General features: G+C 52.2%; 4 protein-coding genes across 4 annotated transcripts; 2 read left to right on the top strand and 2 right to left on the bottom strand.

Moving 5' to 3' along the window:
• Nucleotides 1-1179: 1179 nt before the first annotated feature.
• CkaCkLH20_04236 (uncharacterized protein) lies at nt 1180-1527 on the top strand (the record flags this gene model as incomplete). Its single annotated transcript, XM_038886955.1, has 1 exon — nt 1180-1527. One exon carries the CDS (start codon nt 1180-1182, stop codon nt 1525-1527), a length of 348 nt encoding a protein of 115 aa, XP_038747659.1.
• A 1394-nt stretch (nt 1528-2921) lies between these two features.
• CkaCkLH20_04235 (beta-lactamase) lies at nt 2922-4238 on the top strand (the record flags this gene model as incomplete). The annotated part of the gene is made up of 3 exons (XM_038886954.1): nt 2922-3024; nt 3099-3363; nt 3422-4238. 3 exons carry the CDS (start codon nt 2922-2924, stop codon nt 4236-4238), a joined length of 1185 nt encoding a protein of 394 aa, XP_038747658.1.
• Nucleotides 4239-4403: 165 nt separating this feature from the next.
• On the bottom strand, nt 4404-6007 carry CkaCkLH20_04234 (uncharacterized protein; the record flags this gene model as incomplete). The annotated part of the gene is made up of 6 exons (XM_038886953.1): nt 4404-4932; nt 5013-5434; nt 5536-5603; nt 5656-5692; nt 5746-5765; nt 5821-6007. The coding sequence occupies 6 exons, from the start codon at nt 6005-6007 to the stop codon at nt 4404-4406; spliced, it is 1263 nt and encodes a 420-aa protein (XP_038747657.1).
• Nucleotides 6008-8884: 2877 nt separating this feature from the next.
• Nucleotides 8885-10285, bottom strand: CkaCkLH20_04233 (set domain protein; the record flags this gene model as incomplete). Its single annotated transcript, XM_038886952.1, has 1 exon — nt 8885-10285. The coding sequence occupies one exon, from the start codon at nt 10283-10285 to the stop codon at nt 8885-8887; it is 1401 nt and encodes a 466-aa protein (XP_038747656.1).
• Between the last annotated feature and the right edge of the window lie 1661 nt (nt 10286-11946).

Below are 11946 nucleotides of genomic sequence, written 5' to 3'. Positions count from 1 at the left end.
CAGTTGAGCCTTTACGAAAGTAATATCACGGTCTGACATCTCATGGTTACAAGGAGTCAGCTTGATACACTGAGACAAGACCTTGTGGTCGAGAGAAAGCAAGCAGATACAGGACAGTCGACATCCCAATATCCATCATTAGCTGCGACGCAAAGAAGCCTCCGCGTGGAGCTTCAGCTCATGAGAGATGGAGTTAAAGACAAAGAAGTCCTCAAACTCACAGATGTGAATCACGTTGGCAATATCATTTGCGAGTTGGCTCCTGCATTTATGCCATTCGAAAAGGCCCGTCGAATTGTTAGGAGCCTCCATTTCGAGCAGATTCACGACCGAGAATCAGATATCAGACCTGCGCATGAGAACACATTTGAATGGATATTCCGAGACAAAACCACGCGCTTTATCGAGTGGCTGCACCAAAGACACGGTCTCTATTGGATCAGCGGGAAAGCAGGGTCAGGCAAATCCACCCTCATGAAGTTTCTGACGGGACACCCGAGGACAGGTCAAAATCTACAAGTGTGGGGCGGTGATAATTATATCGTCGCAAAGCATCACTTTTGGAGCGCTGGAACTCCTCTACAAATGTCTCAGGAGGGACTTCTTCGTACCTTGCTGAAAGATATTCTTCTCAGGCGACCAGACCTTTGCAGCAAGGTATGTCCAAAACAGCGGAGTGAGGACAACCTGGTTGACATACCATCGTGGACCAGAGCGGAGCTACTCGAATGTCTCATGAGACTCGGCGACCTTACCAGCGGATCTGATGACACAGTTCAGCAAGTCAATATTTGCATTTTCATCGACGGACTTGATGAGTATGCTGGAGATCACGTTGAACTCTCCCGCCTAGTTCAAAAGCTCGCAACCTTTACAAACATCAAAGTTTGTGTCTCTAGTCGTCCATGGAATGATTTCACGGACGCTTTCGGGGGGAGTCATTGGAAACTGCAACTCGAAGAACTCACCGAGCGAGATATCTTGCTCTTCACCTCCGACACGCTCGGAGACAACGAACAGTTCCAGCTGCTTAGAGAAAGTAGTACAGAGGATGCAAATGCTTTGGTGGAGCAGATATCGGAGCGAGCTCAGGGAGTCTTTCTCTGGGTATTCTTGGTTGTCAGATCTCTACTTCGAGGCTTGAGGAACGAGGATAACTTGCCAACGCTTCATCGTCGCATGTTGGAGCTCCCCAACCAGCTAGAGGAGTTCTTTGGTCGAATGCTCGAGACAATCGAGCCGGTATACAAGATGCCGGCGGCGCGGACTCTGTTGATGGTCTCCCGAGCCGGTGGATCATTTCCGATGCTCACATTTCTGTTCATCAACCTGGAGGGCTCCGGTGACGGTCTTAGGACCGAAGCCTCAATACTGCTGGAACGATGGCCAGATATTGATCCAGAGGCAAAGGAAATGCTCAGGGTCAAACGGAAGCAGCTGGTAGCGCAATGCCGAGATCTTCTGCACATCGCCACAAATCCAGACGAGCCCGAATTGCTCGGAGAGAGAGTTGGGCCGCTTCACTGAACTGTTCTCGACTACCTGAAGACAGAGCAGGTTCATTCAATCCTCATTGAAAAGGCAGGAGGAGATTTCGACCCGTATCGTGCACTGCTGGTAGCTCATGTTCTCGAGATTCGGACACTCATTCGGAAAGCTGGTTTAAGGCACTTGAAAAATCATTTATGCCGATGGATCGACGACATTTTTGATTTTGCTGTAGGTTTGGAGGTATGCACAGGGGAAACCGACATCGAAACACTTGACGGATTCGAACAGTTCCTCATACGCCTTTTTGAGGACTACCATTATCCTTCTTTTGAGGAAGGAATGAAGTCTTTCTTCATGGTTGAAGAGCATGCTTCGTCATTCGTGAACCTCGCCGCACATCGAGGACTGAGAATCTACCCTCTTACTAAGGGGTTTGACCTCTCAGGCTTGTACTACGAGGGCTCTGGCGGTGAAGATGAACGTGATTCTAGAGCTGGAAGCAGCAGGGGGGACACGGATGCACATGATACCACCCGCACGAAAGGATCTATCTGGACCAGACTTCGTGTTGTTTTGAGGATAGATTAAGAGAGAACCTAAGTTTCATGAACGGAGTTCTTTATGTAAGCCGTAACCGGAATGGAATGGGTTTTAAACAATTAATACATAAAATTCAAGACTTGAGGATGCAATATTTTCCCTTGGAGTCGCATATCAGCCAGCAAAAATGAGAATTCTGGACAAGAAGTGTTTCCCAAGACACGATAATAACCCAGACGTAAACCTTTTCTTCTTCTCTTGACAATTCTGAGCGACTAAGTAAACAAAAACGTTATCATCCATCAAAAACATAGGTTCTCCGTTGACCATCATTGATCGTGCCGGGAATTCGGGGACATCTCGCTTAACAGCGCTAAAAGAAGAGAATCGGTCAGCCATCTAGGGTGAACAATCCGCCAACAAAGCAGACGACAGCAATTGTTACCGACCGGCGTTGAAGATACACGCACCTACATGAAGTAAGGTACCTTCTTGTATTCAATAGGTGACCCGAACCTACTGGTTGAGGCTTCCCGATCGACAGTTTCTGTGCTTCCTTCTCGGGTCTAGTAAACGTCCACGGAAACACGACCTCTTTATCAGCAGGTGCGGGGTTGGTTTCACTCCGAATATCACTTAACGCAAATTGGCCGTAGGCCACAGCATCAGACTTCGGATGCTAATTTCTACCTTCCGCTGCGTCTTCATTTTCAACCTCACTCCGATCAACATTTCCAGAGCAACGTGGCCTGCAACTGTGTCCTTCGTCATCCGGATCCACCTTCAACTTCATCGCTCTATTTAACCGAGGCAGTCAGCTGCTCTGGTACCTTCACCTCACCAGCAATTGAAGCAATCTCCTGCCTTCACCAACAAACGCTTTGGACAAGATGGCCTCTCTCGACGCAATTCTCGCCAAGTATACTGCAGGCCCTGGCCAGGACACCAAAGACAAGGTGCTCGGCGCCACTTTGGTCGTACTCAACAAGGACGGTAAGTCTCTGCAGTATTGCCCCTTCAGTACTGAGCATCAAGTCCCGAGGAACATCGCTTATTCAAAAGAGCAGGTCTTCTGTACAATGGGTCAGCGGGCCGCATCGATCATGCGCCTGATTCTAAACCGTGGAAGGACGATACCTTTTGCATGGTGGCGTCGATGACCAAGATCGTCACAGCTACAGCCATTATGCAGCTGGTTGAACAGGGCGTGCTCAACCTGGACGTCGACGTTCGCGACATCGTGCCTCAACTGAGACAAATGCCGATTTTGAGGGGCTTTACTGAAGATGAACAGCCCATTCTCGAAGACCACGACACTCCGGTCAGCTTGAGGTATGAGCAAGAAATTCCCAGTCCGATCTCAGAAAAAAGCAGCTAATTTGGGGCGAAGGATGCTACTTACACACACTGTTGGTCTCGGCTACGACCTCGCGGATGACGAACTCATGAGATGGCACAAGGCGGTAGGCCGTAAGGTCACTAACCTGGACTGGAGCCTGGAAGGCTTCACTACACCGCTGAAGTTCAAGCCTGGAGAGGGCTGGTTCTACGGCACGGCGGTTGACTGGGCTGGTCAGGTTCTTGAGAAAGTAACCGGTAAGACCCTCGGCGAGTACATGACCGAGAACATCTTCGAGCCTTTGGGCATGAAGGACACGGGTTTCTGGCCGGAGAAATTGCCCCACGTCGCCGAACGCACCGCCGCGTGGGCCTACCGGGGGGAAGACCAGGTTACTCTCGGCCCGGGCCCCCGCCCGTGTGCGGAGAAGCACCCCGTCGAAAGCGGCGGCGCGGGACTCTTCACCACCGCAGCGGACTACGCCAAGTTTCTGCACGCTCTCTTGACGCATAAGATTGTCAAAAAGGAGACTGTAGATGAGATGTTCCGACCTCAACTGGACGAGAAAATCGCCCGGACGTTGGAGAAGGAGGTGTTCAGGTGGCATGGGGCGGTGGAGTTTGAGAGGGACATGGGTCTCAGTTATGGGCTCAGCGGATGCATCAACATGCGAGATGCGATCGGAAAACGTAAGAAGGGCAGCATGACATGGAGTGGCATGGCCAATAGTCACTGGTGGATGGATCGCGAGTCGGGCATCGCGGCGGCGTTGTTTGTTCAGCTCATGCCATTTGGTGATCCCGTTGTTGTCAAGCTGTATGATGAGCTGGAGCGCGCCGTGTACAAGGATCTTCTGGGCGAAGTTTGAGATGGGGCAGGAACACGCGGAGAGGCAAGGACTTCTCTAGAGCTTTCCTAACATGATGGGCGGAGGTTGCTATTCATAGACATAATCATTTCATACACTCCAGTCTTCTACCGTGCTCATTATTCCTCTATTACCAGGCCAATTGCCTAACTATGAGATGAAGCTTCAGCTATCTCGTCTTCCAGTAGACTCAATATCCATTAATCCCTCGGTAAGGGCCTTTCGCGTCATCTCTGGAGTAGAAGGGCCCGAGAACGAGAACCCCTCGTCGGCCGCTTTTCGCGCCCAATCTGGTGATGAAGGACCCGAGAACGTCGGTGACGTAACCTTGGTATACCAACTATCTGGCCTCCCCGACTCTGGATCTCTCGATTGCCCTGTGTGTATCTTACTGAGTCGTTCAATGGGGAAGATGAAATCTCTTGGTTCCTGCATAGCTTGCGTTCCCTGTGTTCCCTGTGAAACCTGCTCCGATGGCATCGCCGAAGACGACTCCAGGCCCATGTCGGTTCTCATCATCGCCGTCAGATTTTGCGTCTGAAGTTTACTGCCTTTCAAGAACTTGAGTTCGATGGGCTGGAAGAAATTCCTCGTCGCACGACTCGAGTTGGGTGTGAAATCGCACCCCCGCATGATTAGAATGTTGACCGCGGGGAGGCAGGCGCAGATCATGCCTATGCTCACTTCGGCTGTGCTGGGGTTCACGGTCAGCTTGGCTCCCGACTCAAGTTTCAACACACATCTTGGCAAAGTATAGCGGGGGATTTGACGAACCCGAGGAGGTTGAAGCGGATGAAGTCCACCGGCTCATCCTCCGACTTCTGCAGCTGCACCACCAGGATCATACGGACGATGCTTGCTGCCGTAGCGATTCCACCTGCGCTGAGCATCGCCATGACTTTGAGCCGTTTTGACCATGACATTCTTAACGTGACGGCTACGGGTATTGGCAGACAGAGAACAGCCATGTCCGTTACGGCGCTGACGGCCGTGTCGGCGACGAATATGGCCCGCTGATTGAAGCAGTCCGCCTTGACATTCGGGTCCCAAAACCCGGGTATGGGCCGGCAGATCAGAGTCTTGATGAAGAAGACCGGGACGTAGTAACCAGTCATGAGAGCGATCACAGCGTATGCGCATAATACGGTCTTTCTGTACGTTCTGAAGACTCTTGTGACGATGAGCATCAAGGCGAGCTTCGTGAAGAACGAATTTGGTCCGTACACGAGTGAGTCCGCGTATAGCCCCAAAGAGGAGGTCAGTTGGTGGTTCAATGAGAGAGGGGGTCCGATCTTACTTTCTTAAATCCAATCAAGTCTGACTTGGAGATTTCGTAGACATGGTAGCCCCCGCCGAAGCGCTGCACTTCACAGCCAGTCAGTATGATGAAGCTATTGGGCTCGTGGTAACTACTCACTCACAAGTGCCGTGGCGCTGTAAAGCATAGATAAGACCTGTTGAAATGTGAGATGTGCAATATCGTGTGGATAAATGAACCAAGTCATACCCAAGCCACAACGGCCATCCCTAGAAGATGTGAGTGTTATGCCGCGTAACGTCAAGTAACTATGCCATCACATACAGTCGTCAATCTGAAATGGGGGCGTGATGAAGTACTTCACGCAGCAGCGGATTATCATGAAAATGCTGACAGACACAATCGACAGAATTTGCGACACGAGGTTGATCGTATGGAGGACGTCCGTAGGGTTGTCCAGGTTGGGCACTACGCCTTCCGGCGGGGGGGCCGCCCCCTCCTGGCTAGACATTTCGCATCGGATATCAGCGGGCCTGATGGTCGTCGGGTTCGAGGCGGCGCGATTTGATTCATGCTAGCAAACGAAGGTGGTACAGTTGGAGATGCAATCAAGACACCACATTGGCGTATGTTGCGACAGCAATCGTCGTCGTGAGATGTCGATGTCGTCTTATGTTGTTCTGGCCAGGACAGACGCGGGCGTTGTGAACGGCGCGTCTTGATATTTATTTGACATGGCAAGGCGAGCGTCGCAGGGTGAGACGGATGGCAGGGCGTCGTACTCTTAGTGGTCAGCAATCTGCAGAGAAAGTTTGATTGATGCTTCGAAACGTTAATCACGGGGATGCGGCCGGCTCATGACAAGCTTTTGGTGTGAGGCGCCCGCCGTCAGCGCGCGGACCGCGTATTGGGAGCAGCTCATGTCGTCCGGAGCACCCCGTGACGAGGGCTGCTGGTTGCTGAGCAGAAGTTCTTCTCACGATGATTGAGCGTTGAAAGGATGTCTGTAGATCGGCAATTGAAAGGGTCTTGAGGCGGCTTTCAGCTATCGAGAACTCAACAACACACGTGGTCTCGAAGTTTCAGGAGCAAACGGAAGATTACTTCGGCGTGGTTGGAGATGTATGCTGCAGCACAAGTTTTCCCCCGCCTGATCTAGCCCAACGAGGACTTCCAATCGGCGGGTAGCTCGACGTGCATACGAGTTCTGACGAGCAGATGGCCGGTTGGCGACTCATGATGTTGCAGGAACCTCTTCTGGAGGGGATGTCTACTTGGTGAAAAAGGCCGGTCCAGTGGACGAGAAGGGTGACCGGATCCAGCTCCGAGCAAGGACGCAGCCGGTGATTCCGTCCAATGGGCAGCATCTGAAGTATCAAGACTGACTCGTCAAACGAGAATCGACGAGGGGTGCGAGAGCCGTTGTGAGGTTACGGGTCGTGCGGGGTTTGCCAGCCTCATCCTATTTCACTCGCTCATGGCAACCGGACGCGGACATTGAAGCTTGAGACCGCGGCCGAGCTCAAGGCTGCATGGTGCTACGATTCCCAGGAGTCGGGGTCGTTATCCACATTTCAAGCTTTTGACAGACTCAACTGCCGTTCATGTCCTCGTGGGCAGACGGCGGCGCCATGTGCCGCGTTCTCGCCGCTGAATACCTATTTCGATGGCACTTGCGTCGTCTTCTAGAATACTTCTTCGAATATTCTACAGAATTAGCCTTTGAGTTACTCTAAGCGTCTTGCCTAATGTGTCCACTTTAGAATGCGAGACCGAGAGATGCTACGATGCTTAGCTGTTAGGCTGGGCCAGCAGATCGTTCATCATATAATTAAGCATGAAATACAAGAACACACTGATTGATTGAGATTATGGATCTTGGTAGGAAAGCCAATGTATGAACAGGCACACAGTCCAATCCTGCCATCATCTATCTTGTCAAGTTGATAGGTACATATAAGTTGAAAACATGGTCTGTTCAGAGCATATTGCTTAACCGCTATGGTTCAATATGTTTCCTTAAGAATCTCGACTTTCGAAGATGGCAGTTCAAACCAGTTGGGCATTGCCATAAAGCAACACATCCGCGAACAGTGGCTCAGTAGCTCCCGCGATAGCCATCACACGAATCCGCCAATCATTTTTGATTCAAGCGCAATTCTGCCTGGCTTGCCTGCCGGCCCACTTACTTAGAAACATCGGCAATCTGCAAGCAAGGGTAAGAACGGCCGTTGATAGTAGCTTATCTACTATATTCTGCACACTTAGATCGCCCGAACGAGCATGAAGCGACGTTTCAGCCGCCCACTACCCTATCCTCAAAGTACAAGCTATCCATATCCTAGTAAAAGACCCCTACGAAGATGAATCAAACAAGACCGGCTCAAGTCCCTCCTAATTGAGCGCATGATTCAGCGCTCGTGCGGTGTTGTTGAATGAAGCATTTGCGAAAAAAGCCCCATCCCTGAACACGCAGTCATTCCGGTAGACAGTATGTCTGACGTTTGTGCCGGCAGGCCGTGGCATACATCGAACTCTAGCCTTTTGTGCCCTTCCGGGGGAGGTCTAGATGACACCCAGGAATTCGTATACGTTGCCATTAGTCATGGCCCTATGCGGCTCGCACGGCAGTCATGTCATGCACCGAAGAGCCTCAACGCCCGCTTAATCGCCTTGTCCGACAGAGTGGCAGTTACAAGATCATACGGCGGCTTATCCGCCGTTAAAAGAGAGACACAGATTCAAGAGGGACGCTCGATTCAGGTGGCTAGGTGTTTCTATGAATTGTACTGCCCGGCTCGGTGAGTCGTGGTCTTTCCGACGGAACAACTGCTGTACCAGCTCTGTGAATGAGGAGGACGGATGCCGAGGTGGTGCAGCGATATTGAATGGTATGGCATGTTAACCCGCGGAGTAAGTCGACGATCTGGTGTTCTAGACCGCAGTATTCCCTGTCTGCCAATGCTCGTAATTATGTAGGTTCATAGGCCTCCCACTTCGGGGCCGAATAGGTTCGTGGGGCCGGGGCTCGGATGACCCCTCATGCACCGGCCATCAGACAGTGTGGGCTGAAAAATCCAACCCACATACTATGCTGTCCATATCAGCCCTCCTCCGCGAGTCCATGCTTCGCACCACCGGGTATGATGAGACGACAGATATCCCACCGGCTGTGAAACGACTTCAGCCCACATTCCGCATCTCTTGGCAAGATCTTGACACAGAAGATGATGTTCAACAAAACCATGTTTCCCGCGCTCATTCGGCAGTCAGGTATTTCATGTTGCCGAGCTCATAACTCAATCTTCTTTGCCGTTGCCATCTAACAACCTAGTCGGGCCGACTGAATCTGTTTCGTAGGCGAATTCTGGTTCCCGAAGCGACGTCTCTATGCTGATTCTTCCGTCATTCCCATGGACTCAAGTACGTTCATGAGGACCTTTCTACACTGTCTCCGATACTGGCATGCCATGAGCTGATCCCTCGTTGCCTCCGACTCTTCAAGCTCGAATTCTGACTGGTCAAGACGTTCCAGCTCCTGAAAGACCTTGTGCTGAATAATGGCAACGGTCTGTTCCAGAAGAGGCTGGGTAGCGTCGGGTACTTGACCGTACAGGACCATGAGGAGACGTGCCAGGTCCGCCTCAGCGCCGCTGATGCCTTCAGGGACGGGTATCATCTCTTCCCTCTGCTCTTCCGTCGTCTGCGCTTGGATAAGCTCCCAGACCATGACGTCCTGGACGTGTCTGAAGGGCGGCAACACCTTCTCGACGTCGACGTTCTGCAGAAGCTGCGTGGATCGGACTGCTACAGAGCTGGGATCTGTCACCGGCCGAAGGGAGATGAGATAATCTTTCGACTTCGCCACCTTAGAACCCTCATCCGATGATTGTCCGCCACCCCTCTTCTGGACGTGGATGTAGTCGTTATGAAGACCCTCCGATTCGGGAATCCGAAAGCCGTAGCCTAGCATCAGTTCGGCGTTCGTCTTGGTGGTGCCGTAGTTGTTATACACCTGGTCTCCCGGTTGGTAGGCGTCCAGCGTCTTCAAAGCGCAGATATCCGCGGTATCTTCCGGGTGGTCCCACGAGATTCTGGCTAACGGGGAGTGGTTGCCTACATCGAACAGCGGCAGCAGGAGGGAGAAGTCGTCGATGGCACATCCCTCAGGTAGCGAGAGTGTGTGCTGGCGACTAGCGGGAATGACCAGGGACGGGCGGAAGCTCCGACTGGTGAACATGCAGTAGGCCCAGTTGTAGAGGAGGCGGGTGTAGTCCCTTCGAGCAGGGTCTTCGCCGAAGGCGGCGATGGCTTGCTTGTACTCGGCTTTCAGACGCGCCTTGATTTCGGTGATGGCGACGTGAACGTTGGTGTCCTCCAGCAGCTCAATATCATCCGAGGGCCATAGCGGAGGGAGGATCCATGACTGGAGGTTGCCGGGCAGAGGGAGTGTTTTGATGTAAGGGTACCAGAAGGAGTCCTTGCCGAGGAGGTACTGGTGGATGAGGAAGAAGCGACCAATAACGTGTGGTGGAACGTTATCGAGGAATGACGGAGGGAAGGGTGTGTTGGTGCCATCGTGGTGGAAGCCTGGGTTGGGTGTGGTGGTGGCATTGAGATAGGATAGCGTAAGGCCCAGGGGGCAGGTGACGACCGTATCGCCGGGTTTGACACCGGCGCCATCAACGGAGACGCGGAAGGAGTTGCCGGTATCTGAGTCGTTGAATATTTCGACTGACGGATGGAGGGCTGCGCCATGGGATTTCGCCCATGTCGTTAGCTCGTCCATCGTGGCGGTTTCGCTAGTCTTCACTGGAATGTGATTGACGCGGATTCCGACGGGCTGGACGACGCCAAGGGATATGAATGATGCCCTTTTCTGTGAGACCGTCCAGTTTAGCGTCGTTAACGGCGGTTGGGTGAGTGATTACGCGCGTGAGTGAGGGAGTAGTTGAGTAGCGGCGGCCGACGTTGAAATTTTTGAGACCGATTCACCAGTCGGCAGGCAGTGCGGGGTAAATTTAAGAAATCAAGGTGAAGGTGGGGTGTTTGTCCTCTCACCGAGACAAAAACAACGCTAAAATTGGGGGTGAGGGTCGAGATCGTCGGATATTTTCAACCCAGCAGATCGGGTCCCCCCTGATGCAGGTCTATCCTTGCTCACCGGCTTGTCGGCTCGATTCTTCAGCTACTATACACCCATTTCCCTCGATGGCTGGATGTCTTGGATTTCGATGGATAATTGGATGTCCTCCGACGGCGAGAACATTCTAGATCGATAACGCGGTAGATAATTCAAGATCTAGACCTGACAGACTCGAACTGCCGGACTACTCGGCTCCTGTCGATGAAATGCCGGCACTAGTGACGCTGTCATCCTTCGAGCCCAACATTGCTCTCGAGTTTGGTCGGCGAAGGAGTATGTGTATCAAGACCCTACTTTTGAGCTCGAGGACATCGATTCGGGGTTCTAGTACCTTAGTTTAGCGGTTCGGCGATGAGACTGGCAGAATTCGCCGTTCACTCAGCTACCCGGGGGTTAGGCGAGATGGAATGTATTGACGAAACTGATGATGATGAGTGCATACCATACCAGACCCTTCCAAAGTCAGATTCTGACGGCTTTCTAGAGTAGCTTCGCGAATGAGACATTTCTCGAGCCGATCGAGATCGATGTGCTCCTATCTGTGTCAGACCCTGCAAATGTGCCCGGAATATGGGTGTCGCCGCCGATGAGACGGCTTCACGCTCATGGCACCCTGGGAGTTGCTTTTGAGAGCTGTGGCTCATCAACATGGGGATTTCCCACACAGAACCAAAATATTTTGAGTCTCATTATACGTTTGAGCCGTGAATTACAGGGCACAAACAAATTCAGTGAATCCAATTCGGACCGTTGGTATGGAATGCCGAAACAAAGATCCACCAAGCCGTCTGCCGCCCGCGTTCCACCATCGGTGACCGGCCCCACTCGTCCTCTTCCGGGCGGCGGTCGGAGCGAGTCCACCTAGAAAACGTCCGGTGGCGGTGTGTGCCGACGCGAAGCAATTACTTTAACCTCTCAAACGCGGCTGACGGCACAATCGGACGCAGTTTCGGGGCGCAGTCCGGTTGTCGTTTCAGCATGGATGATCTACGGCCTAGACCAACCTAAGCACCCAGGGCCTGGAAGCTTCAGCGTGGCACGACACGACAGGATTCTTGGAGAAATGCAACACGCGATCAGAACAGTGTTGGACAACAGTGCGATTGAGGTGTAATTGACGGGTTGGCTGATGATACCTAGAGAAAGCTCATAACATTGAATCACTTGACATTGGCTCTCGGACGGGTTTGGTCGAGTAGAGAAACACGACGGCTTTTCAACGACGTCAAACTCGCTACGACTACCGCCTTAGGCGCCGTACTGCGTGAAATGCCGCCCGGGATTCCGGCCCCTTGGGACAGGTC

This window comes from Colletotrichum karsti, assembly GCF_011947395.1.
Source record: "Colletotrichum karsti strain CkLH20 chromosome Unknown Scaffold11, whole genome shotgun sequence".
Classification (NCBI taxonomy): domain Eukaryota; kingdom Fungi; phylum Ascomycota; class Sordariomycetes; order Glomerellales; family Glomerellaceae; genus Colletotrichum; species Colletotrichum karsti.
This window is presented reverse-complemented; position numbering and strand designations above follow the sequence as displayed.